We start from the raw sequence: 27,661 nt of genomic DNA on the forward strand, positions 1-27,661 counted from the left end.
ATGATTCAATGATAGCCACTCTCAATTGTTTAGATTGTTTGTGTGTTCTCTATCTTCATAGCAATAAAAGTGAATAAAATTTCTAACCTTTTTACTTATTTAACTTGGCTCCATTACCATTATTAGATTCCAAATGCTATATTTTATCAATCAACAAAATGAAGAAATATCTAGATACATATAGTTATTTGTAACTGTATGATAAGAAATCCCTTCTCCTGACTTCCTATGATAAGTTGTATTATTACTACTAAGTAACATATGACTGGCTATATGATGTAATATTTTTGTCGCTCGACATCTTCCTACTCACATGACAACTCATTATTTAATATCAAAAATATAAATATTATTTTTATTTAATATAGAATAATAAAAAATCAATTTAATGATTTATGCAAGTAACAGAATGTTTTCCCCAAACCACATTGAAAATTTTGATCCTTGACTATACTTTGTGACAAGCATTCACCAAAAAAAGTTATACATAAGTATTTTACACTCAAACCCTTTATAATTTAAACCTTTAGGACAAATTATTAGATAATGACATAAGATTTGACCATAATACTAATACTACACAAATTCACTTAAGCATATAATTTTGAATAATTTACAATCATGCTTTTATATTCAAGTTCAATGATGCAAGTACAATAATATTTGATATGTGGATACTGATAACACAATTGAAAACTAAGATTGATGAGATAATCTTAAGCCTCAAAGTTTTAGGCTCAAATCTTCAATAAATCTAACATGATATTGAAATCTAGTCAAACTTTAGATATAAACTCTCTAGGTACTAACTACCTAATATAAGAGGTGACATAAAAAGAGAGTTTACCATCCCATCCTAAAAGAAGTTCATTCATGTTAAGATATGGAATGGCGCCTCCTTCTAGATAAGAAGGCATTGTTGTTATTGTGGTTGAGTAAAAGAGGATTAGTGGCATTGTCTTTAGATCGAAAGAGTGAGTTTAATTTGCTCATCTTTTTAGAGAATGAATGCAACAATTTGTGTGTGGGAGTGGCTTTGACAAGCTCTTGTTTCATGGAAACATGGTCCTTTTCTAGATCCGTTAAACGCATTCTCATTCGTGTCACTTCCAACTTAAGTTCTCTATTCTCTCTTCGTACAGAAGCATAGTTATCCCGTGGAGAAATGGTAGCACTAGGTGCTTCGCTGTGGTTGGGATGATGATGCCATTGAGGATAATGGTGGTGATGATCTACATTCATTGCAGAACGAAGTTTGAGTTGTTCAAAGTACAAAACTTGAATGGCCAATTGCACAGGGAGGCGCTCATTTTGTGCTGCATGAGTACAAGCTTCATGAGAGAGCTTTTGACAATCAAGTAATTTACAAAGCTTGTTACGTTCTGCATCTTTAATTGTTGGATGTGCCTGCATCATGTAGTAAAAATTTAAGAATCAACTAAATATAATCCTTAAAAATAAATAAATAATTATTGAAATCATACATACTAAACTTCTTGCAATAGTTTCGAGAAAATTTAGTAGTATAAGCATGAGCAAGCTTAAACAAATACTCTAAGATTTGACTTGCTTAAGTGGTTCATTTGAAATCACACTAGCTTCTCCAATAGGACCCACATGTTAGTGTGATTTGAGATGAGCCAACTAAATGAATCAAAGCTTAGAGTGTGATTTTAGATAACAAATCAAATTTTAGAGTGTGATTTCAAATGAGCTTGCTAAATGAATCAAAACTTAGAGGATAAATCATGTAGAAAAAAAATGAGAATCAACTCAATTTGATCTTACTTAAAAAGAAAAAAAGTAGTAAACTGAAATAATGCACAATAAACTTCTTACAATAGTTATGAGAAAATTTAGAACTATAAACACAAGGAAACTTAAACAACACACTCTAAGCTTTGACTTGTTTAGGTGGCTCATTTGAAATCACACTTACTTCTTCACTAGAGCCCACATATTAGTGTGATTTTAGATAAGCCAGCTAAATGATTCAAAGCTTAGAGTATATTGTTCAAGCATGTGTTGATTTCAAATGAACCAACTAAATGAGTCAAAGTGTAGTGTATTGTTCAAGCATGTGATTGCAAATGAGCCAACTAAAAGAGTCAAATCGTAGAGTATGTTGATCAAGGGTGTGATTTCAAATGAGCCAACTAAATGAGTCAAAGCATAGAGTGTGTTGCCAAGCATGTGATTTCAAATTAGCCAACTAAATGATTCAAAGCTTAGAATGTGTTGTTCAAGAGTGCGACTTCAAATGAACCTGCTAAACAAATCAAAGCTTAGAGTGTGTTGTTCAAGAGTGCAATTTCAGATGAATCAACTAAACGAATCAAAGCTTAGAATGTGTTGTTCAAGAGTGCATGATTCCAAATGAACCAACCAAATGAATTAAAACTTGAAAGTGTGATCTCAGATGAACCAACTATACAAGTCAAAGCTTAGAATGTGTTGTTCAAGAGTGTGATTTCAAATGAGTCTACTAAACATATCAAAGCTTAGAGTGTGTTGTACAAGAATGTAATTTCAGATGAATCAACTAAAGAAATCAAAGCTTAGAATTTGTTGTTCAAGAGTGTGATTCCAGATGAACCAACAAAATGAATTAAAACTTAAGAGTGTGTTGTACAAGAGTCTGATCTTAGTTAATCCAACTAAACAAGTCAAAATGTAGAATGTGTTGTTCAAGAGTGTGATTTCAAATGAGACTGCTAAACAAATCAAAGCTTAGATTGTGTTATTCAAGAGTGTAATTTCAGATGAATCAACTACGAATCAAAGCTTAGCGTGTGCTATTCAAGAGTGTGATTCTAGATGAAACAACTAAATGAATCAAAGCTTAGAGTGTGTTTGTTCAAGAATGTGATTCCTGGTGAACCGACTAAACAAATCAAAGCTTAAAATGTGTTGTTTAAGAGTCTGATTCCAGATGAACCAACTAAACGAATCAAAACTAGAATACAATTTCAGATTAACCAGCTAAACAAATCAAAATTGAAAGATTGTGATCCGAGAGAGACCTACAATTTGGTAGAGTTAAAGATTGTGAAATGTCACAGACCTTGAGAAAGATGTCGATAGCTCGGTACAGACCATCATGCACAAGCCGGGCATGCTCAGGCACCGCCTCCACCAATGCAGTGAAAGCAGCAACCGACAGATTCCAGTCCCCGGCAACCTCTGCAACATAACCATCAACAAGCTTGCACACCTGCAACACACTAGCATTCCCTTTACGACCAGGGGAACGGAACCCAATGCAATCAGAATCAAACTCATCCTCCACACGATCCTCCTCCTCCTCCTCCTCCTCCTCTGCTTCCTCCTCCTCTGCAAACTGCAAAAAATTCCCCACAATCCGCAGAACAACATCCGTATCATACAAAGTATGCCCCTCGTACTTGTACGAAGAATAGGCCGGAACGAGCAGATCCTCCACGCTTGCCTCCTCCAATCGCCGCCCAAAACGCCGTTCAAGCTCCGTTCTGAACGAAGCACCGACATTGAGCAACGTGGCTGCTCTGAGAAGCCACGATAGAAAACTCATCGGAATCGTTTTCATCTGTGGGGGAAGCAAACTCACGACCGTTTCGACCACGCAACGCTTTTCACGCTCTGCTAAAGTCGGAGCCCCGATTTTGCCTCGTTGCCCACAATCGTTGCTCACCACGATGCTCCGTTCCAATTTGGGCGGAGGATTTGTGGGTTCCAGAGAGTGCTTAGCGTAGTGCATTAGAGCGCCTCCGATGATGTCGTTGCCCAGGCCCTTGGATTTCATGGCCGTGACCACCCGCTGAAACATGTGGATGTTCAGGATCGCTAGTTCTTTTCCCCACCATGAATCTGATGAGAGTTTGGTCGATTGCTGTTGTGGGTAGTCCTGAGATGACGGCCATTGTGACTGGCTTCCACTGGCTGTGAGTCGGGAAAGCCCTCTTCTGAGTTGTTCATTGGATGCAGCGGTTGTAATGGCTTCAATGCATCTGGTTATGATCTTGAGGTCCTCTGCAAAGGGGAGAAGGCTTTCGCAGGTGTAAAGGACTGTGACTGAGTCAGGGAGGCTGGGGAAAATGGATTCTTTTAGGAAGGTCTCTGTTCGTGTTTCAAGGCTTGAGTCTGTGTAGTGGTCGGTCATTTCAAGGTAGCTTGCGGCACATCTGAGCATGGCTACGTTTAAGGGTGTGATTTCTGGGTTGCCTCCGTAGCAGAATTTTGCTGCAAATTCCAGGGCCTCTGCGCCTCCTGGCATGTCTTGGAGATGGACTTTGCTGGATTCTTTTGATTCTGCTAGCTGTTTTCGGATCCTCCCGCTTTTGGATACCAGTGGGAACTGCATTGTGCACAGAAATTTGTTATGGATGGTTGAAAAATTGAATGCCTGAGTGAGATTTCGAGCAGAGAATTGCATGAACTGAATGCCCAAAAGAGATTTGAAGCAGAGAGTTGCATGAATTGAATGCCCAAATGAGTTTTGAAGCAAAGAATTATATAAATTGATTGCCCAAATGAGATTTGAAGCAGATACTTACTTTGTGGAGTGCAAATGTAGTTTCTCCGACCTCTATGGAAATGTCGCTTGGAACGTCGGAGAGCAGCCTGTGACAAGCATTTCGAGTTCTGATTTCAGAGTTCTGCAAAATGAAGTTGGCAAAGAGCCAAGTGCTGCGAAGAAACATAAATGGCAATGGAGAAGCTTTTTATGTTGTGTGTTTCTCTGGTCTTGAAGAAATGGGCTTTATATAACCAGACATAGTTGGGGAAAGATTGAGCACGGAATTAAAATCTTCGTTTTGTGATTCGTAGAAATGTTTTCAATCTTTTTCCGTGAAATGTTAATTTCTCTTTTCGACCTTTTCAGTCCTTTTCAGTTTGTGTAGTCAGATGATTTTTTGATGGATTTGATTGTGTTAGATTTTTTCATCAACTTTTTGGATTAGGTTCTATGATCTATCATTAAGATGAGAACATTTCTCTTTTTCTAGTTCTCATTGTGATGATGGATCATGGAACATGATTCGAAACATTGATGAACACAATCTAACACAGTCAAATCCACAAATCATCAAACTAAACTTTCATGGACTCTCGATCTTCATGCATTTAATTATAATGTATCTTAATTTTTTAGTTAAGATTAATTATATCAAATTTCCACAATCCATAACCAAATCATTAAGTTGTTATTTTTTCATCTTTTGACACTCTCTCTCATTCTAATGATGGATCACAGAGTGTGATCTGAAACGTTGATGCAAAAAAGATAAACACAATCAAATCCATAAACAACTTAATGATTTTTAGTTAAGAATTTAAAATTACTGTTTTGGATTTTGAGTATCAAGAATGTGGTCTAATGAATTATATCTTTATTGAGTTATCTAAAAGAACTCTAAAATGACTACACTTAAATATATACACCAAAACATATATTACCCATCACCTTATCTACCATTATATTATTGATTTTCTTTGATGTAATTTGTGAAGTTTATTATTAGACACACATATATGTATATATCTTTGTTCTTTAGTAGATTTTTATATAATTTATTAACTATTAATTATTTTAATGTATTTTACTGTAAGTCTAAGTTTGCAACACTGTAACCACTATTAATACAAGCTCATTTATTGGATCCTTTCCTATATATAAATTGATCTAATATTCTATTTTACTATTAATCTCTTTTTAATATTAAAAGATTTGAAAATTATTTTAGAAATAATTGAATCATAGAATTATTGGAGTTGGATATTTGTATGATGGATGCAATAATGAAGAAAGTAATGTTAAGACATAGAGACGTTAAAAATGTTGTATCAAAATTTGTGACTGGTGGTGACATAACATAAAGATATTATGGAGTTACCAACTCGATATAATATGTTGCTCTTGGAGAATGATAGACTAATTAATGTTTGTGGTAAAACCTACATAACTTATTTATGAATTCAAGCTTTTTGATCTAAAAGTGACAATAAGATTGGTATTGTTAATAACAGAATTAATGAACATAATGTAAAAGACAATAACTCTTCTTCACATTACTCTCTTAATTAATTTTTTAAATAATTTATAATATATAATAAAATTTTACTATTCACTTTCAATTTTTTACTAATATAAAATAAAATAAATTTACTAAAATAATCCTTTTTTTCACAAGTTTTTTTTACTCATGTACATTAGGTCAATCTTTAAAGATCAAATTAACTTTGTACCATGCAAGATTATGTCCCACAATGTTTAAGATTTCATCCTATCTAAGGTAGGTATTATAACCAATTACAAAAGTGGAGAACTTGTTCCAATCATTCCTTAAACGACACGTGGAGCCCACATCATGAATAGGCGTGGTCTCCCATGTATGTTTCATCAACCTCAAAACTCTAACTTACTTGAGTAGACGTCGACAATATCCAATCATTGTCTCACGACAATTAATAAATATAAATAATAAATAATAATAATAAAGCATATTCAATCTACTTAGATTGAAGCAAAAACTCTCCACTTATGGATGTTTAGGTGGGAAGTGGGTCCTACCTAACTCATTACTTCCAATTTAGATTACAAAGACATATTACATAGGTTTTATGTTTTTATAGTTAATTGTTGTTATTAAAATTTTTTTAAAAAAATTGTATAAGATTTTTAATTAATGTTTTTAGTGAATATTTTAGAGGGGAAATTATGATAGTGTATCTAATTAAAAATATTTATAATTTTTTTTTCGAAACATTTTAATTTGATTGTCTTGATAGTTTCTGGATTTGACTTTGTGACCCATTCTTTCATCAACGTTCCAGATCATGCTTCATGATTGTGACTGATTTTTTTTATTAACGTTTCTTATCATGTTCCATGATCCATCATCATAGAACATGATCCAAAACGTTGATAATCAAACAGTCAAATCCAGAAATTATCAAGACAATTTATCATGGACCATGGAAATTTCATACATTCTAATTTGATATATTTTTTTCTTTCTTAATGTTACGATTTTTAAATTTTTTATTATTAATTTCATTTTTTTAATTTTATTTACTATTTTTCATAATATTTTTAATGAAGAGATGTTTTTTTATAATATTTTTTTAAGTTAATTAACTTTATGTGTTCAAAATATTGTATAATATGTTTTGATTAATGTTCCAAACCACATTATGATTCATCATTAGTCTAATAATAATGTTCCAAGAAAATTATATGATAATGTTTCTGGGAATAAAATTACATGAAATTTTTTAATTAATTTTTTAGCTCGTACTCTATGATTCATCATGAGGATGAGGTAACAGAATTTACACAAAAAAAAATTAAAGAAAAGTTTCTATCTTATTTTCACATGTCCTATAATATGATCTAAAATATTAATTCAAAAAGTATCACAAGCATTCTAAGCCAATACATATTGTTTTTTAAATTATCAATTTTCTATGTTTTAAAAATATTTGTAATTTTTTTTTATTGATAAATATGTTTGACGCTATTTTTTTTTTGAAGTGTGTTGTATATTTATTATTATGCTATAATAGATTAAATATGTGGAGATGAATGATGAAAAAAATAAAATATTTTTATAATTTTATATTTTTCAAAATTTGTTTTTGGATATTTTATTTTTATTCATGGTATTAAAATATTTGTGAAATGTTTTTATGGGGTTTTGAATACTTATATATTGTCTAAGAATTTTTTTATTATCATATTGTGAATGGTTAAGTTTTTATGTAATATTGTATTAGTTTTTATTATTGTGTTGGATTTCTTCTCATAAGAATTTTTTCAAATGAAGTATTGTTTATATTGTGTGCTTTTTATGCATTGTTTCTACTATAAAAATATATTCTCTATGCTTTGTTTCTATTGCACAAATTTATTGGACTTCTTTATTCTACACTATTAAATGAGAATATAAATTAAAATTTTTGTTATTGGATACGAGTACTACTAGTAGAAACCCAAGTAATTTCTTTTACTTCAACTCATTTCAAATCATGCTCTGTGATCCATCATTAAGATGAGGAAAATAATAATGAGAAATATAATTTGAAATGCATTGATGCAAATTTACTAAAATATTTTTTATAGAAACACTCTTATTCATTATAATAAATTATCAAAATATCTTAGCTTAAATTTAATACTTTCAAAAGTAATTGAATACTACACTAAAGATTCAAACTATTATAATTAAAAAGAGGAAAAAATATAATTAGTCATTCTGTAATCCATCATTAGAAAGAAAATAAAATAAAATTGAAAACATTGAGCATTATGATCTAAAATATCAATACAAAAATCATTAATCTAATATCCGTCAAACACACAAAATTAATTATTACAAACAAAAACACACTCTTTTATTTATGAAACATTATTTTGTATAATTTAATTTATTTTTTACATTTAAAAAAGTATATATAAAATTTTCAATTAACAAAATAAATAAGAATACTTCTAATAATAGGTGTGTCGGAATTTTTTTATTTAACCTTAATAAAAATCTGAAAACCAAACTATTCACATTATAGAATAAATTTATTTTATGTTTTCCAAAAGATTGTTACTATTTATGGAAAACGCCAAGGAAAGGGTTTCCATTTGACAGGCACGGGCGAACGTCAAATTCAACCGCCATTAGAATCCCCTGCCTGACAAAAAAACACCCAGTTGGAGTTGGTAAATGATTTGACAGATTCTCGACTCCCCACTGTCTTGTCTCAATCCTGCTGTTCCTCCCTCCTCTCATGCCATGTTTCAACATTCAATGAATAACTCTGAAAACAGCCTAAAAAGAAATGTATTGTTAATTTCTGAAAGCCGCAGGTCATGGTGGGGAAGATATTGGTTGGTTTCAGACAGCTACTGATCATTCACAACCAACACAAACATTTTATGATTTCCTGGCTTTCTTACGTCGAGACACAACGACCATCTGTATATTAGTTTTAGATATGCATTATGTTTTGGCGAAGGAAAAGATCCCACCATGTATGGACCAGCTTTGTGTACAGAGAAAACATAGCAAGATTGAGAGGCTGTAGTGAATTGACAATGAAAGTTGGGGAAAAGCCTCCAAATTGATAAGCATGAAAGGGCACTAGAGTCACATGGAGCTTTTGTAAACTGAAATGGTAATGCCCACCTTCCATGTGCACCACCTGCCATGAAAAGCCTACACAGAGTCCAATGCTGGCTGGCCTTCCCACAAATGGCCTGATTTTGAAGAAAAAGTTCAGGAATTGGTGCAGGATAACGGTAAATTGTTGAAATTGGAACATGTGGTTTTCAACTTCGATGAATGATATATAAAATTATAATATAGTCCTTTTATCTGAGGGATTCTCAGACTGCAGACCACAATTGGGTCCACCCTTTAAGAAAAAATGCCTTCCCTGTATTTTAATGGTAAAGGCCAAATTTATCCTGCAAAAGATTTGTTCTAGCCAATCAGGATAAAAGCCCAAATCCATCATATGTATGTTCCAGATAAAGGGATCTGCCCTGTCCTTATCAAGGCGACAGTAAGATGGAATTTGGCCACAGCCTTGGAACATTAGAAGGGTGAAGGTTATTCCTACCGTTTGTTTAATGAGAGGCTATTTTTCAAGCCTGGGTTTATCCTTTTCAGGACAAGGCTAATGAGCATCTTATATACAGCCAGGTTCAGTAAAGTTATGTATACTACAAGAATGCATTTAGCTGTTTTGTTGTTTGGGTGTTTGAGAAAAGAGATTTTCTGCTAATTGTGTTGTGTCTTTTATTTTATACAAGATGTCTACTGCTAAGGAGAAAGGCCCTGCAACGGAGTCAAGCAATGTGTTATTGCATGGTTAGCTCAAACAGCGATACAGGGTAATGAAGCAAACATACATCAAAAAAGTCACCTGAGTTTGTGCAACAAGGAGAAGTCTAGGTTTGACAACGAGACCCATTTGATGTAATGCTCTATCGTATGCACTAATCATAGTGAAATTTGAGTTAGTTTGCTGAACAATACTGATTTACAGAATAGAATAGAATAGTTTGATGTAGGTCCAAGGGATACCCATTTTCAGTACAATTGGTACAAGATACAAGATTTTGTAGTACAATTTATGCAAGATTTGGTAGACCATGTGCCTTTTACAAGTTAGCTGCAATCTAAACTTGTCCTCTGTAATTTACCTTTACATGATGTAACTTTTCAGTTCTTTTGTTCTATATTTTTTATGACATGTCCATCTGCTACTTTAGTTGACACACCGAACGACCTACCAAAACCATTCAGATCGTGTTGACAGCTTTGCTACATTAATGGAAATCCCAGTTCCTATTCTATGGCTGTGAGATAATTTTATTTATTGGGTCTGTTATATATTTAACCTTCACTCAACTTTGAGATTAGTAACACCTTCTTGAAGATTGAACTTAAATAGTCTATGCAGATTTCTATCAGTAACTTAGATGGCCTATGCAAATTTTGATCAGTTTACTTAGGTGGTCTAGGCGGATTTTTATGAGTAACTTAGGTGGCCTATGCAGATTTTGATCAGTTAACTTAGGTGGCCTATGCAGATTTATATCAGTAACTTAGGTGGCCCATGCAGATTTTGATCAGTTAACTTAGATGGTCTGTGCAGATTTTTATCAGGTAACTTAGGCGGTGCAGATTTCTATCAGTAACTTAGGTGGTCTATGCAGATTTCTATCAGTAACTTAGGTGGCCTATCCAGATTTCGGTCAGTTAACTTAGCTGGTCTATGCAGATTTTGATCAGTAACTCAGGTGGTCTATGCATATTTCTATCAGTAACTTAGGTGGCCTATGCAGATTTCTATCAATAACTTAGGTGGTATATGCAGATTTTTATCAGTAATTTAAGGTGGTCTATGCAGATTTCTATCAGTAACTTAGGTGGTCTATGCAACTTTTGATCAGTTAACTTAGGTGGTCTATGCAGATTTTGATCAGTAATTTAAGGTGGTCTATGCAGATTTCTATCAGTAACTTAGGTGGTCTATGCAACTTTTGATCAGTTAACTTGTTTATATCTCAGAGGTAACATTAATGAAACATTCAAGCAGTTATAACTAACATCATAAAAGACCTGGGTTACAACAAGACAAAATAAATTACAAAAACCCCAGATCACACTCGAATTCAGATAAAAACAGAATAATCCAGTAGAGAAAAACAATCTTGTGTTAGAAGGAAATGAAAATGGAGCAGGTAAGGAATATAATTAGATGTACCATTCATGGGTTCGCTTCATGGTGAAGGTAGAGCGAGTAGAGCTGCGCTTGATTGCTGCCATACTTGGCTTCTCGCTCATCATAGTCATCACTCCCATTTTCTCATATCAAGTTTTATCTGATTTTGGACACTTGTTCCTCCTCCTCCTCCTCCTTTTCCTCTTATTTCCTCCTTGAGATGCTCAGAAAGAAATGAAAAACAACATTGATCACCACAATCATAACATGATACAATTTGTCAAGATTGTACAGAAATGGGGTCTATCTGAGGGACCCAAATTCCAGTATTCAGTAGTAATGTAACTGCGCGCCATCAAAGCTCTGCCAATTTCCTTCAGCTTTTGACTTGATTTTCTGGGCCAAAATCTACCTGGATTCCAGTCTTTTTCTTCTATTTCTATGTTGTTTATCTTATTTCTCAGTGGCCCTTTTGTTCAGCTCAGAAAAATGCTGAAAAGCAGCTGGTTTACAAAACTGAAATATCTCCAAGCATGGTGGATCTGGCAATATATATTCATGTGACTGGAAAGCATGAGCATTGCCCAGTGGAAGGCACTAGAAGCAATTAATAATCAGAACACATTTCTTGATCTCCTCTGTACTGACTGAAATGTGCAGTTAGTTTTAAAGTCATTGGACAGAATATTTGTGTGTTGTCTGTTGAAAACTTAACTGTGTGTGTTGTTGGCAGGAGAGTAGCAAAAGAGTTAAAAAGAGGATTTCAATCAAGTTAGTGGAAGTGGGTGGGCCAAAACACAATGATAACGGCACAAATATTGTTTTGAATTTGTTGATAATCATGTTCTCTGCATAATTTCGGCGAATATCATATCTTTCAGATTTTGAGACTAATCAAAGTTGGCTGACCAGTAAAATTTGTCAAGATGCTCTTTCAAAAGTTTTTTTTTTTTTTTTTCCTTTTTCTTTTTAAAGAGTAAATTGCTGATATTTGTTATGCACTGATAGGCATGAAATGACTCAAGCCGATGTTTTTTTATGTCTAATATGTTGAAGGAGGATTAGCATATTTAGTCTTTTGGGTACCTTTTTAATGTGCCTTAAATTTATGTTAAAATAGATTATATTGTAGAGAAATTAAACCTCTTATATTGTATATTTAGGTTAATATATATAATAATTAATTTGATTTAGAGATGAATTTAAATAGAATATTGAAATATGTTTTCAAGTAAATATTAAATTGATAATGCAAGATAATTGTTCTTAAATCTATGTGTGATTGAGAATGTTTTGTTATAGTGTTATTATTTGATTTATATTATAATTATCAAATATGCATAGATTCTTTTTTTGTTTTATCACATAAAGGGGTAAAAAATTATACATCACAAATGAAAATTACAAAGTAAGAATGGCCAATAGCCCTACAAAGATCAGTGAATTACCCATTCTTGTCCTCCACAACTAATTGCTCTAACAAATGACAAAAATCCAAAGGCAAATGTTCCCTGTCTACAATATCCCAATCCTACATTCCATCAGATACCCAATTTATTTGCTACTCTATTTCACTCTTTAAGAATATGACCAAATGTAACAAATTCTAATGACCTACTCGAACTTAGAATCTATCTGATAACCACAACTAAATCCCAATTAGCATCATCCAAACATTGCTCATTTAGCATATTCACCAATGCCACTGATTCACAAATAATATTTGTCCAACCAAGATCACAACCTCTCTCCATAGCATACAAGATGGCAGGAGCCTCCATGAAATTATTCATATGAAACCTTTTTATAAATGGAAAAGAAAAATTGAACATCGCCAGAACTATCGAGCTACCAATACCACCTATACTTGCATGACCAGGATTCCCCCCTATAAGAGCCATCAATATTTATCTTTGAAATTTCTTGAGGAGGAAGCCATCAACACCCTTGATCAATCTTTCTCTTAGACTATCTACATTTGTTCTACTTAATTTGCTTACATCTCACACCAGTAGAAGTACTATTTCTATGATAATAAAAAAACTCAACCTTTGAAAAATACCCACATCACTAAGATCAACTGCACCAAAAAGAACACATTTAGTCGAGACTGTCTCTTGAAGTCTATGAACATTTTTTCACGACAATTGTTGAACAACCAATTTTAAATCCTAGAAGATCCTACAATTCCTTTTAGCCAAATATGCCATATAATGAAAGAAGGCCCAATAACCCAGACAACTCAAAGAAAAACCCAGACAACTCGAAGAAAAGAGAACTTAATTGGAGGCTAACCCAAGCAGTCTTGAAACTCAACCAATGAGGGGGCATACAAACAAGATTGATTCTAGACTTCCCATCAAAGATATTGTAAAGATGTAAATGTTCTAACTTCAATAATAAAAAGAAAACTCTTTATTCTTAAATAAATTCATTTATTTCTTTCACTACTATCCTTAATTCGGTATTGTCATTCAAATATGATCCTTACACCAATTTCTATGATCGAAATAATGATTCTTATTCAATAAGGAGATTTTAAATAGTATTTTAAAACATAGGGTCTTCATAGTAGTTCATTCGTTCTCTACATCATTCATAGGTACAAACAATACTTAGGCTTTTCATTTGCCTTAAGTTCCACTAACAAGAAATTACAAAGTAGAGGATGAGATGCGTCCATTGATCTTCAATCCAAAACCATCTTTACTTCAATCCTTAGAATGAAGATGAGAACAAAATTCAGGTGCTTTTTCCACCCAACCTTGAAGTATAAACTTATCCGGGGGTAAGTGCACAAAGATGGTGGTCAAAAAGGGGGTATAAGTGGACACTTTTTTTTTTTTTTTCTGAAATCAGGTGAACTTGAACTTGGAGGCAAAATTTGAAAGTCATCCACTCAAGATATGAAGATAATCAAAGAACAAATATTGTAATACTCTAAATCTAGTTTCCAAACTACTAAACTTTTTCAAAATTGGATAAGATTAAGGGGTTCAAATCCTTCGTGCACGAAAAACTGACCCTGATTTTTTCTGAAAAACATAACATAGTGTTTGACGTGCGCATCAAAAAAGTCATAGTTAGATTTATTATTTTGACAAATCCTTTTTTAGAAAGATAATTAAGAGTGAGCACTAGAAGATGTGTATTTTTTTTGTAATTTTTTGTTGAGTGTTTTTTTTTTAATGATTTTTCCAATCGAGCACATCCTAAAAATTAGGTACCTATTCGTGCGTGAAGCATAAGTTGTACTAAACAAATCAAAAATACAATTTATTTATTTTTAAATTGTAAAGAATCAAGTGCAATACAATTATATATATATATTTTTTAAAATTTGGATAAGTATATCAAAAGTTATTCAAAAAATGGTGCACCTATGTCTGTGAGAACTATGGAGACACTAGTAAAAGAAATTCAATAATAATATGTTATTGTTGTTCAAATTGAAAAAAAAATTATATGGTTAGAAAGCTCAGAAGATGGGTGAAAATATGGTGGCAATTTTTAAAATACCCACTTTACGAAGTGTAAACCTGATGATGACAAAATCGATAAACCAAGTTGATAAAATAAAACACGTCAAAAATGAGAGAAATGGAGGGAAATCAAACTTCCAAACCATATCTTTATCATCCAGGCCTATTTCCAAGCCTAAACAGTCAAAAGCGTGTATGGGGTACTTATAGTGTAAGCAGCGCGTACACCCTTGTTTCCCTATAAGCAACGTGTACACACTACCTTTACTATAAACAACACGTACACGCTATTGTATAATATGACATTCTATATATAATATGTGTATATACATATAATATATGTAATATATAATATGTGTATAATATGATATTGTGTATATAATATGTTTATATACATATAATATATTAAACATATATATACACATGTAAGTGTATTGTCTCCCCCTCTCAAATGCATACAAGGTGCCTCTCTCTCTCTCTCTCTCCATACCCTATCCCTCTTTCTCTTCTTCTCTCCCTCCCTCCCTCCATACCCCACTGCAACTGTGTCTGCACTTCTATAGAAGTAAGTGAATTTATTTCTTGTCTGCAACTTCCTCTTTGATTTTTATCATGTATCCTCTCCTAAAAAAATTGACTGATGGATTTGTGTGTGTATATTGAATAGGAGGAATAGGGTTTGAAATTGAACCATGGGTGTATTACTGTGACAAAGAAGGAAACCTGTAGCAATATTCTTCTCGAATGTGTTTTTAATGAGCTGAGCAGATTTGGAAAATAGTGTCAACAAAGCAACATGATGAGTCAGAGTACCTGCAATATGTTTTTTAGAAGGAAACAACATGTAGGAAGAGAAAGAGGGAGAGTAACACAAATGATGTCATGTAGAATGATAGTGGTGGGTATGCGAGAGTTCCCATGTTGTTACACAACGCCTGTCACCTAAAGAAATTAAAGTTTGTTGTATGCATGGCAGTGGTAGTATATGATGATCATCACTTGTCAAACAACTTGGAAGGGTACATTCCCATGAAACAAATCAAGTGTGCAATTCCTATAGTCACAATCGAGATCAGTCTTATAACCTTGCAAATTTAATAGCATCATATGTTTTAGAACTTAGTTAGTACTCTTAGGGTTAGGTCAAGCTCTTACACTTGCTTTTTAGCAAAGCCTCGTTGTTTGTTCGCTTGGAGTCTCAATGACTGATGGATTTGTGTGTGTATATTGAATAGGAGGAATAGGGTTTTAAATTGAACCACTGGTGTATTACTGTAACAAACAAGGAAACCTGTAACAATATTCTTCTCGAATGTGTTTTTAATGAGTAGAGCAGATGTGGAAAATAGTGTCAACAAAGCAACATGATGAGTTAGAGTACCTGCAATATGTTTTTCAAAAGGAAACAACAGGTAGGAAGAGAAAGAGGGAGAGTAACACAAATGATGTCCTGTAGAATGATAGTGGTGGGTATGCGAGAGTTCCCATGTTATTACACAACGCTTGTCACCTAAAGAAATTAAAGTTTGTTGTATGCATGGCAGTGGTAGTATATGATGATCATCACTTGTCAAACAACTTGGAACGGTACATGCCCATGAAATAAATCAAGTGTGTAATTCCTATAGTCACAATTGAGATCAGTCTTATAACCTTGCAAATTTAATAGCATCATATGTTTTAGAACTTAGGCAGTACTCTTAGGGTTAGGTCAAGCTCTTACACTTGCTTTTTAGCGAAGCCTCGCTGTTTGTTCACTTGGAGTCTCAATGACTGATGGATTTGTGTGTGTATATTGAATAGGAGGAATAGGGTTTGAAATTGAACCACAGGTGTATTACCGTGACAAACAAGGAAACCTATAGCAATATTCTTCTCGAATGTGTTTTTAATGAGTAGAGCAAATGTGGAAAATAGTGTCAACAAAGCAACATGATGAGTTAGAGTACCTGCAATATATTTTTCAGAAGGAAACAACAAGTAGGAAGAGAAAGAGGGAGAGTAACATAGATGATGTCCAATAGATTGATAGTGGTGGGTATGTGAGAGTTCCCATGTTGTTACACAATGCTTGTCACCTATAGAAATTAAAGTTTGTTGTATGCATGGTAGTGGTAGTATATGATGATCATCACTTGTTAAACAGCTTGGAACGGTACATACCCATGAAAGAAATCAAGTGTGTAATTTCTATAGTCACAATCAAGATCATTCTTATAACCTTGCAAATTTAATAGCATCATATGTTTTAGAACTTAGGCAGTACTATTAGGGTTAGGTCAAGCTCTTACACTTGCTTTTTAGTGAAGCCTCGTTGTTTGTTTGCTTGGAGTCTCGTTGTATGATGTTTTACTCATAACTTTAAATTTAATATTGTATATGGTGAAAATGGACAACAATAATAACAATATTGAAAGACTAAAACGGATTCAACCACTAAACCCTAGCCTAACAATGAACAAAGATCCACCATAACATATGAAGATAACCTAAGACAATGCAAAATAACTCAAAATCACAAAGATAATACCATCACATGTCCAATAGGGTTTTGATCTCCATTCTTCCTATCTCCATTGATCTTGCTTGATATATTTGCTCTCAGATTTTTATATGCACAAGAGCTCAATAAAGAACGGAATGTGGTTGCAAGTAGGATCGTAGTGTAGCAAGCTGCATGAAAGATCATTAGCATGAGTGATTAGGGTTTGACAATGAAGAAAGCATCTCCTTAAATAGAAGACACAATAGGAAATGGAGGGTTAAGATTGAGAGGTGTAAAAAGAGAGGTCGGCTAGGATTAGAGGGTAGGTAAAAGAAATACCAAAATAATGAAAGAGGTAGGTAGTGTATGAATTAAAAGATGAATGACATGTGTCATGTGTAGAAAAAGATAATGAATTAATTAAATAAATAAAGATCTATTTAATTAATAGAAGAAGTAGGATAATTAAATAAATAAAAATATTTATTTAATTTAGGAAAGGGATAATTTAAATAAACAAATGTATTTATTTAAATGAAAAATAAGGCTAGAAGAGGATAAATGAATTAATTAAATAAATAAAGATTTATTTAATTAATAGAAGAATTAGGCTTAGATAATTAAATAAATAAAATATTTATTTAATTAGACATGACAATTTTGAGTGTCTACATTTTGCCCCTTTTTGAGACAATGCAGCTTGTCGCGTTGTTTCAAAGAAGATAAGATGAACTGATACAAAGTTGCCCCAAGATGGGAATTATATGCCCCCTCGAGAGATTGGATGAAAATGTCTGAAAAGATTGCAGACAATCTCTCGATAAGAAAGAAAGGCTAGAATGGACTGACTGGATAGAGTGACAAAGTCACAGGATGAAGAATACTGACTCGGGAAATGAGGGCGAGGGCTAGGGTAGGCTATAAGATAGACCACGGGCAAAAGACATCCTCATTGTCATCCACACCCATAGAAGATCACAGTGCAGAGCGAGAAAAGAGCAGCAGCAGTCAGCAGCGATGGCATTCATTCATAGATTCGACCGTATTCGCCGATTCCAGCGACCAGCCGATGCAGGAGAGCCGGTAAGTACCCGAAAACCTCCTCGTACTTTCACGCATTTCGAGTTTTGTCATAAATGCATGTTTAGGAGCAATAAATGCGCTAGGAATAGGATATTTTAAATATGCAAAAACGCGCAACCGCGTCTGTGTCCGACAGGCGCGTCTGTGTCGGGTCCAGGCGCGTCTGTGCCTGGAACCGCGTTTGTGTTGAATGCGGACGCGTGTGTGAAATGTAGCAGCGTCTGTGATTTGTAGGGGCGTTTATGTCATGTAGGGACGTCTGTGTTCCTTGGTCGCGTTTGTGCATGGTATAGGCACGTTTGTGTTCAGAAAACGCATCTGTGTTTCAGAGGCGCGTTTATGCAGTCTATAAGCGCGTTTAGGTGTTAAAAGCGCGTTTGTGTGTCAAAATGCATGGTTTTAGTCTTTTAGGTCAAATCGGCAGTTCTGTGATGAACATACGCTGTCGATTAGATAAGCTGCTGAGAGGATACACTCAAGCAGGTCCTCTAGGAAGATTAGGATAGATCAAGGCACTTTGTGATGAACAGGGAGCACCAGGATAGGCAGCACTTTGTGATGAACAGGGAGTGCGAATGTGAGTGACACTTTGTGATGAACAGGGAATGTCACACACGTAGTACTTTGTGATGAACAGGGAGCACTACTAGGGTAGATAGCAACACTTTGTGATGAACAGTGAGTGTCACTAGGATAGATAACCAGATGCATTTAGGTAGCAAGTAGCATTTTGTGATAAACAGTGAATGCCACGATAACTGACAAAATTGATTGTGTGACTGCAGGAGTATTTGCCGATGTTAGAGTCACGGGAGAGATTCCCGTCGACTCAGAGACTGCGACCAAAGTTGTCGATTCAGGACATGATATCCATTGAGGAGATGGGTCTCACACATGTGCTCTATGTGCCTGAGTTTCGGGCAAACATGGGGTTGCTGACTGCGTTAGCTGAGAGATGGCACTCGGAGACGTGCACGTTTCACCTGCCGATGGGTGAGATGACAGTGACATTAGAGGATGTCTACAGGATACTGCATATCCCCATTGATGGATAGTTGATTCCCTATGACCGTGACGGTGACAGGGAGGCATTGAGACGGGTGTTCCAGGATCCCGGTTTGGAGATGCGAGCAGGTCATGTAGCCTGGGATACCATGACTGCCACAGGTTTAGCATTGCCGGCAGTTATTGGGGGAGTCATCAGTGGGTACTTGTGTCCAGACAGGGCCACACGAGGATTGGCAGTGGGCTGGGGAGGGGCATTGGAGACGCTGATGGCAGAGCACACTAGGTATGCATGGGGGCCATGTGTCCTGGCACATTTATATTATGAGCTGCATCAGTTTGTGTACCACGGGTCAGTGGGTTTGGGCTGCGGCGTGACTCTCTTGCAGGTGTGGGCTTATGAGCGCCTTCCCATCACATGGCCCATTCATTTCAGAGACAGAGGACAGGGACGGAGCTTCGTGCACTTGTATGACATGATTACATCCCAGCCTCGGATTGGGAGATTGGAGCATTGGAGGCGCGTCATAGATGACATAGACATGGTCATCTGGAGGCCGTACCTGGGGTGCGAGGAGTGGGATGACGACGCATTGGAGCTACCATATGTTTTCAGGAGCAGGTATCTGATTGGGTGGACGCCCTATATTCTGGAGAGGCAGCTTGTTGACAGGGTGTGCAGGCAGTTTGGCCGTATTCAGCGGATGCCACGAGGCTCGGGCATGTATGCCCGTACGGTTAGAGATCAAGTGCAGTTTGGCCCACTGCTATCATATGATCAGGCGGTGACACAGCTAGCGGAGATGATGTCGATGCCATGGGACATGTGGCCAGAGGTAGATGATGCAGGGATGGACGCAGAGTACTCTGCGTATTGGGCAGAGCATCCATTTCCCAGATTGACAGATCCGGTAGAGCCACTGGATGGAGAGGGTGGAGGAGATGATGATGATGGAGGAGGGGATGGAGGTAGGGGCCGGCGGAGGCAGAGGGGAGTGGTGGGAGAGAGGCGGGTAGCACCTCGGAGGGAGGGAGGATAGGAGAGAGCGGCTCCAGTGGTGAGGGGTCGGGGTGGACTGCCCCTACAGGTGCCAGCAGCACAGGGTCCTAGACAGGGACCGAGACAGGTGCAGGCAGAGGGACAGAGACAGGTACAACCACAGGTACCTATACAGGCACAGGGACAGGTGCAGGCAGAGGCTGAGGGACAGGCACCTGTAGGGGAGGAGCCACAGGCAGAGGCTGAGAGCAGGGATTCTGAGGAGGACGAGGTGTTGAGGCTGCGAGAGATCTGCCAGGGCCAGGCAGATGAGATTGAGGATCTGGTGCGAGAGAGAGACCACCTCAGGATCAGGGTCAGAGACACAGAGCGGGAGAGGGATCAGGCCATCCAGAGATACACAGAGGCCGAGACAGCTCTGAGGGCAGGGAGGCGGGCAGCAGAGGATGCAGGGACAGGCTATGCATATGTCTTGCGAGCCCGAGAGGAGATCGCCTATTGGAGGGATCTATACTATGCAGCCGTGCCAGCAGATCAGCGGGCTAGGAGCTTCCATAGGTCGTCGCACACAGCGACGGCTACGGGAGGGAGTCGCAGGAGACAGGCATCCAGCAGTGGAGTCATGGGGCCTCCACCACCACCAGAGAGACAGGGGGATCCTGGAGCGGGTCCCTCTATAGCTCAGACTCCGTCGAGGCCAGGCGGCTCCAAGGGAGGGAGTTCCTCATAGCTATAGTGGGCTCCCATTGTATCAGTATATGTACCATTGTTATATTGTAGACACCTGCGGGTGATTCTTTTGTAGCCATATGATTCTTTTGACATCATTGTATCATGACACATTTTGATTATATATGAGATGATTCATTTTGCGGCAGCTATATGCATGTGTACCTTATGTGATGAAATGTTCTTATGTGATGCATGTTTTATGATATGGATGCTTATATGATGCAATGCAATATATTTTTGTTCTTTTATGTTGTATATGTGATGCATGATGCAAATGTGAATGTATGTAATGCAAATGAATATGATAATGCAAATGATTATTTACATAATGAAAATGTGAGATGTGCTAACATGTGTTGTATGCAGGATGTGATGCAATTGTGATATCTATATGTATGTATGGAATGCTTATATGTGGTGATGCAGGTGCAACTATATGAAATGCAAATGTTTTTGGTGTGTCATTATACTCAGTCATGTGATAGCGGGCTACGCCGACTCGAAAAGGACAATGGAAGTCAATCAAGAAAGGGGGATGGAAGACAGAAGATATGAACGTGAAAGAGCTTCTTGTGCGTTGTCATCATTGAGCTTTATTATGGCAGAATAGGTTATGACAATCGAGGCATTTGTTCGGCCCAGAAAGTCATTGTACCTGTCTGCATGGAGATAAGACAGTCACAAACAAGGAATGCCCCAGTTCATACTAGACTCACAGTGTCCTCATATCCTTGGACAAGTCATAGCATTACTAAGAGACAATCCACAGACAGCAAATGCAAATAGGTGACGATACCCCATCCTCGCCTTTCTAGTCAAAGACATCCTGGAGATAGAATCTCTAGTCAAAGAAATCCTTGAAAAGCTAAAAGACATGTCACCAAAAGATAAAATCAAAAGAAAACCAAGACTCGACACCATCATCCACTGTAGTCCTCAAGTTTAGTGTCTCTTGTCACTTGTTTAAGTCTTATTCGATTGTGGTCACAATGTTCACTTTCACAAAAAGGATAGATAGCACTGAACCATATGTTGTCTGAGTCTGTTGAAAGATTTGATTTTGTTGAGGCCCATTGTTGCTGCTGTGTCTCATTTGAAACTGACTGAATCCATGAAACTGATACTTTATTGCGGAGAAGATGAAACTTTATTGCGGATCTGTGATGCAAATGTTGCTTTATTGCGGATTGTGCGCAAATAGACTGGAGAAAGCTGGAAGAAACTGTACTCCTCGAAACATGTGATGTTCTCAGTTCCACACCCATCACTAGACGTAGGATTTTGCCTTAGCCACAGATAGGATCTGATTTATTATGGATGGAAAGGGAGTTAAAGGGAGGGTTATGGATGGCTAACCAATCCTAGGTAGATCAATAACAAGCCATGATGGGAATGTGTAGGTTTATTGTGAGTGAATAGGTTGTGAGTGTGTGCAAAGTGAAAGGATGAAAGTGAATCCTGAAGGAGGGAGGAGCAAAGTCCCTACGCATGGCGCTGGTGACCCAGTTTTCACCATGGTACTTGCCCAGGGCGCCACCGAAGTGGTTTTCACCGTTGGACGAAATTATTTCTCTTTACTTTTTCGATTTTTCCATTTTTTTTGTGTCACAAGGCGCCTGTTTGCCAGGTTTTCACCAAGTAACGATTTTTTTGTTTTATAATTTTTTTTTGTATTTTTGCAATGTTTTTGATTTTTTTTGTATTTTTGCATTAAGATGCTCTGAAAAGCTATGTGTAGAACCTGCGAAGGTGCATGATGTTGATAGGATCCTCCAAGGGTTCACCTTCTGTAGTTGAGAGCTGATATGCCCCAGATCCATATACTGCTGTGATGATGTAAGGACCAAGCCAGTTGGGTTCAAATTTGCCCTTCTTATCTCTGTCTTGCTGATTCTTGGGGTTCTCTCTGAGGACTAAGTCACCTACCTCAAATGTGCGAGGCTTGACCTTGTGATTGTAACTGCGACTCATTCGTTGTTGGTAAGCCTTGAGATGATTAAAAGCAGTGTGTCGTCGTTCCTCCAGCAGTTCTAGTTCTTGTAAGCGAGAGACCCTGTAGTCTTCATCGTTGATTATGTTTCTCAAGGAGACCTGTAAAGAAGGTAACTCGACCTCAATAGGAAAGATGGCTTCAGAGCCATAAACAAGTGAGTAGGGTGTAGCTCCTGTAGGTGTGCGGACACTTGTGCGGTAGGCCCAAAGTGCAGGATTGAGTTGGACATGCCAGTTACGGCCGGCGTCGTCGACTGTCTTTTTAAGGATTTTAAGAATTGTTTTGTTAGACGCCTCAGCTTGGCCATTACCTTGGGGGTAATATGGTGTGGAGAAACGATGAGAGATATGGAAGCGCTCACAGAGTTCACGAACATCCTGGTTCTTGAAAGGACGCCCGTTGTCAGTGATAATGGAAGTAGGGATCCCGTATCGGCAAATGATGTAGTTCAGGATGAAAGTAGCGATTTGTTTCCCAGTAACTTGTGTGAGAGGCACGGCTTCAATCCACTTTGTGAAATACTCTGTGGCTGTGATAATGAATTTATGTCCATTGGAAGAAGGAGGGTGAATCTTGCCTATGAGATCGAGTCCCCATTGACAAAAGGGCCAAGGAGATGCAAGTGGCTGTAGTTCTTGTGCTGGTGCATGTATAAGGTCTCCATGAATTTGACACTGCTTACACTTCTTGACAAACTGATATGCATCTTTTTCCATAGTAGGCCAGTAATATCCAGTCCTGATGAGTTTCTTGGCCAAGGTAGGACCACTAGTATGCGGACCACATATCCCTTCGTGCGCTTCTCGTAATGCAATCTGAGCTTCGTCACTCTCTAAACATCTAAGGAGGGTGCCATCTAGACCTCGTCGGTATAGGATATCAGCTAGGATAACGTATCGGGAGGATTGGCGAATGAAAGTGCGGCGTTGGTTGTTCGATAGATCGAGAGGTAAGATATTGTTGCGAAGGTATGTGAATATGGAACCATATAACTGGGATTCAGGACCAACAACACATATCATTTCCGTAGGAGTGATCTCATATGATGGAATCAGCAGGTTGTCAACTAGGAACTCATAGCGAGTCTCATTTTGCGGTAGATCAATGAGCGAAGCAATTGTAGCCATGGCATCAGCAGCGCGATTCTGTTCTCTTGGTATCTGCTCAAACTCTATCTTTGCAAAGTGTTGTTTCAGATCATCTACCAATTGTTTGTAAGGCATTAGCTTTTCATCTTTTGTTTGATAATCATCAGTTGCTTGACGGATGACAAGTTGAGAATCGCCAAAAACACGAAGCTCTTGGATCTTCCACTGAACTGCAATTCTTAGCCCAGTTGTTAATGCCTCGTATTCCGCTATATTGTTGGTGCAAGGAAATGATAAGCGGTATGACTTTGGTATAGAATCACCTTGGGGAGTTATAAAGAGTATACCCGCTCCTGCCCCATGCTGTGTGTATGAGCCGTCAAAGTATAATTGCCATGGCTTTGCAGGTGATATTGTTAGAATGGACTCATCTGGAAATTCTGACTGTAGAGAAACATCATCTATCATGGGGGCATCTGTCAATTGGTCTGCAATGGCTTGTCCTTTGATTGCTTTTCTGTCCACGTATTCAATGTCGAATTCACTCAAAATCATTACCCACTTGGCCAGCCGCCCAGTAAGTGTAGCTTTGTTGAGAAGATATTTTAGTGGATCAATTCTGGCAATCAACTTAGTCTTGTGAGTGAGCATATAATGTCGTAATTTTTGTGAAGCAAAGACCACAGCGAGACATGCACGCTCAATTGGTGTGTAGTTCAGCTCATATCCCACCAATGTGCGACTGATATAGTAGACCGCTTTTTCCTTGCCGTCAGGTACTTGCTGTGCTAGGAGTGCCCCCAGTGCTGTTGGAGTAGCTGATATGTAAAGTAGCAATGGTTGATCTGGAATTGGTGGCATCAAAACTGGCGGGTTCAAAAGATAGTCTTTGAGCGCCTGAAAAGCCTGTTGGCAGTTCTCATCCCATTTGAACTTGATGTTTTTGTGTAGCAGGTGCTGGAAAGGATTGCACTTATCTGCAAGTTGTGCTATGAATCTTCGTATGGACTGGAGTCTCCCTTGTAAAGACCGAAGTTGATTGATATTCTTGGGTGGCGGCATGTCCAAGATAGCCTTGACCTTAGCTGGATCAGCCTCTATTCCTCTTTTAGACACAATGAATCCTAGGAGCTTCCCGGAGGTTACTCCAAAGACACATTTCTTTGGGTTTAATCTTACCTTGTACTTTTCCAACTGATCAAAAGCAACTGAAAGTATGTCCAAGTGTGTATTTCTATCTATTGATTTAACCAAAAGGTCGTCAACATAATCTTCCACCGTTACATGCATGAGATCATGGAAGATAGTGGTCATCGCTCTTTGATAAGTGGCGCCCGCATTTTTCAGCCCAAAGGGCATGACATTCCAACAGAAGGTTCCCCATGGACAAGTAAATGATGTTTTATGTTGATCCTCGGGTGCTATCCTGATTTGATTATATCCAGAAAATCCGTCCATTAAGGATAACATCTCATGGCCTGCTGTGAGATCAACAATTAAATCAATGTTTGGTAATGGGAAATCGTCCTTTGGACAAGCCTTGTTGATATCCCTGAAGTCTGTACATATTCGGATGCTGCGATCCGGTTTGCTAACAGGTACTAAGTTGGAAATCCATTTGGGATAATCAATTGGACGTATGAATCCGACATCCAATAATTTCTCCAGCTCTGCCTTGACTAATAATGCCACTTGTGGATGCATTTTCCTCAATTTCTGCTTTACTGGTTTTGCCCCCGGTTTGACTGTTAAATGATGCATTACTAAGTCAGGGTCTAGTCCAGGCATATCAGCATAAGACCATGCGAAGTTGATTTGTCGTTCCTTAAAGAAGCCTATGAATCTTGCTCTCTCGGCCTCTGTCAATGATTGAGCCAAAAATATGTTGTGTGGAACCTCTGCTGTACCAATGTTTGTCTTTATAGTCTCCTCTACCAACATGGATGATTTTTCCTCGTATGATGCTGGGAGAATGTCAAGCCTTCCATCTTCGGGCGCCTCAGAGAGGTTTTCACCCTCAGATACGTCCTTTCTTTTTACTTTTTTAGAGTCAGATAGCGCCACAGTGTGGTTTTCGCCATAAGACCCTTGTTTTGTTTTTATTTTCACATTTTTGCGACTAGAAGGCCCGACACCCTCACCAAAGTATGCCATGTTATTAAGCTCTATGGCGTATCCTGCTTTATGGTCTCCAAGAGGAAGATCATCGCGAATGCCAAGATAATCGACAATAGCTTCGTCATTTTGAAATGTATCAAACTGTGCTGGTCCGTCATGATCCCAGTCAATGAGTTGGGGGTGAACGAGGGGAAGGTCTTTAGTGTTTTTAGAGTTCGCAAGGCTAATAGTGAAGATGTGGTTATATTCAGGTATGTCCAAATAGTCATCGAGGTCGTCAATGGCACTCTCCTCATCAGTTTCGATCATGAGTGAGTCCAAATTATCATCACTAGTAGCACCCTCAGGGACAGGTGTCCTCATCCTATGTGATCTTGACCTAGGGCCTTGAAACGAAGCTTGTGCGGGATCCTTATGGGTCGGTTCTTGACCAAATTTGAATTTCTTGTAAAACTCCTCCTCCTCTGTAGGTTCCTCTGGCTCTCTAAATGTCTCGTTGAGCTCATAGTCGCTGGAGGATTTGTCTGAACCCCATTCCCATTTATTGGAATCTGTAGAATAGTCATCTTCTTGTTGAACTTCAGCCACTTTGACTCGCCATATCTGTTTTGTTCTTTTGTTGTGAATCTTGGGATTTAGAAAACCAAGCCCCTTGGAGCGTTCCCTTCTTGTAGTTAGCTCAGGTTGTAAAGGCTCTATGACACCTTCTTTGCGTAGTCCAAGAGGACTTTTTCCATCATACCCGAATCTTTGCAAAATTTTGAAACCTTTGCCATAGTTCTCACAGGGTATTATAATTTTATCATGTGTATCCTCTTCAGCGTCCTTATATAGCATTTTATATAAATTTTCTTCCTCTAGTTCGCCCCATTTTTGAAAGATGGTAGGATCCCATTTGAGTAGCATGATGGAGATTTGCTTATTAGGATGTGGCCTCCCATATTCCTTGGGGGAGTTCATGACTTGTCGTAAGAACATTGTTTGATTCAGAGTGTATTCTCCCATGCCTTTGTCTTGAAACTTGGCTCTAAGTTCACCTTGTTTGGATGTCGAGGGCTTTAATGACTCAGGATCAATATATGTTGAAGAAGGAGTAGCCTCACGATTGCTGGGAATGATAGTCTCAGTATGTGATCTCAAGTTATTGCAATATATGAATGGATTTGGATCACCATTGACCGTTACCTCGACTCCATTATGAGGAAACTTAATGCATTGGTGGTATGTTGATGGGACTGCCCTCATTTCATGAATCCACGGACGTCCTAGCAATATGTTATACGTGAGGTCTAGATCTAGGACTTGACAAACCACGTCCTTTGTGACCGGCCCTATTCTTAGTGGTAAGATGACCGTGCCCTTGGACGAACGCTCTTCATCATCATAAGCCTTAATAGTGATTTGGTTTGTAGAATTTACAGCTTTGTCAGAATATCCCAATTGTCTGATGGTGCTCAATGTACAAATATT

The 27,661-nt window shown here is 37.5% G+C and overlaps 1 protein-coding gene across 1 annotated transcript; it reads right to left on the bottom strand.

Annotated features, from left to right (window-relative positions):
• Window positions 1-599: 599 nt before the first annotated feature.
• Window positions 600-11,917, bottom strand: LOC131073905 (BTB/POZ domain-containing protein At1g03010). The gene is made up of 4 exons (XM_058010411.2): window positions 11,248-11,917; window positions 4,533-4,599; window positions 3,065-4,333; window positions 600-1,407 (listed from the first exon to the last, which is right to left on the bottom strand). Exons 1-4 carry the CDS (start codon window positions 11,343-11,345, stop codon window positions 877-879), a joined length of 1,965 nt encoding a protein of 654 aa, XP_057866394.2. The 5' UTR covers window positions 11,346-11,917; the 3' UTR covers window positions 600-876.
• Window positions 11,918-27,661: the final 15,744 nt, after the last annotated feature.

The sequence above is a fragment of the Cryptomeria japonica genome, chromosome 9 (genome assembly GCF_030272615.1).
Source record: "Cryptomeria japonica chromosome 9, Sugi_1.0, whole genome shotgun sequence".
Classification (NCBI taxonomy): Eukaryota; Viridiplantae; Streptophyta; class Pinopsida; order Cupressales; family Cupressaceae; genus Cryptomeria; species Cryptomeria japonica.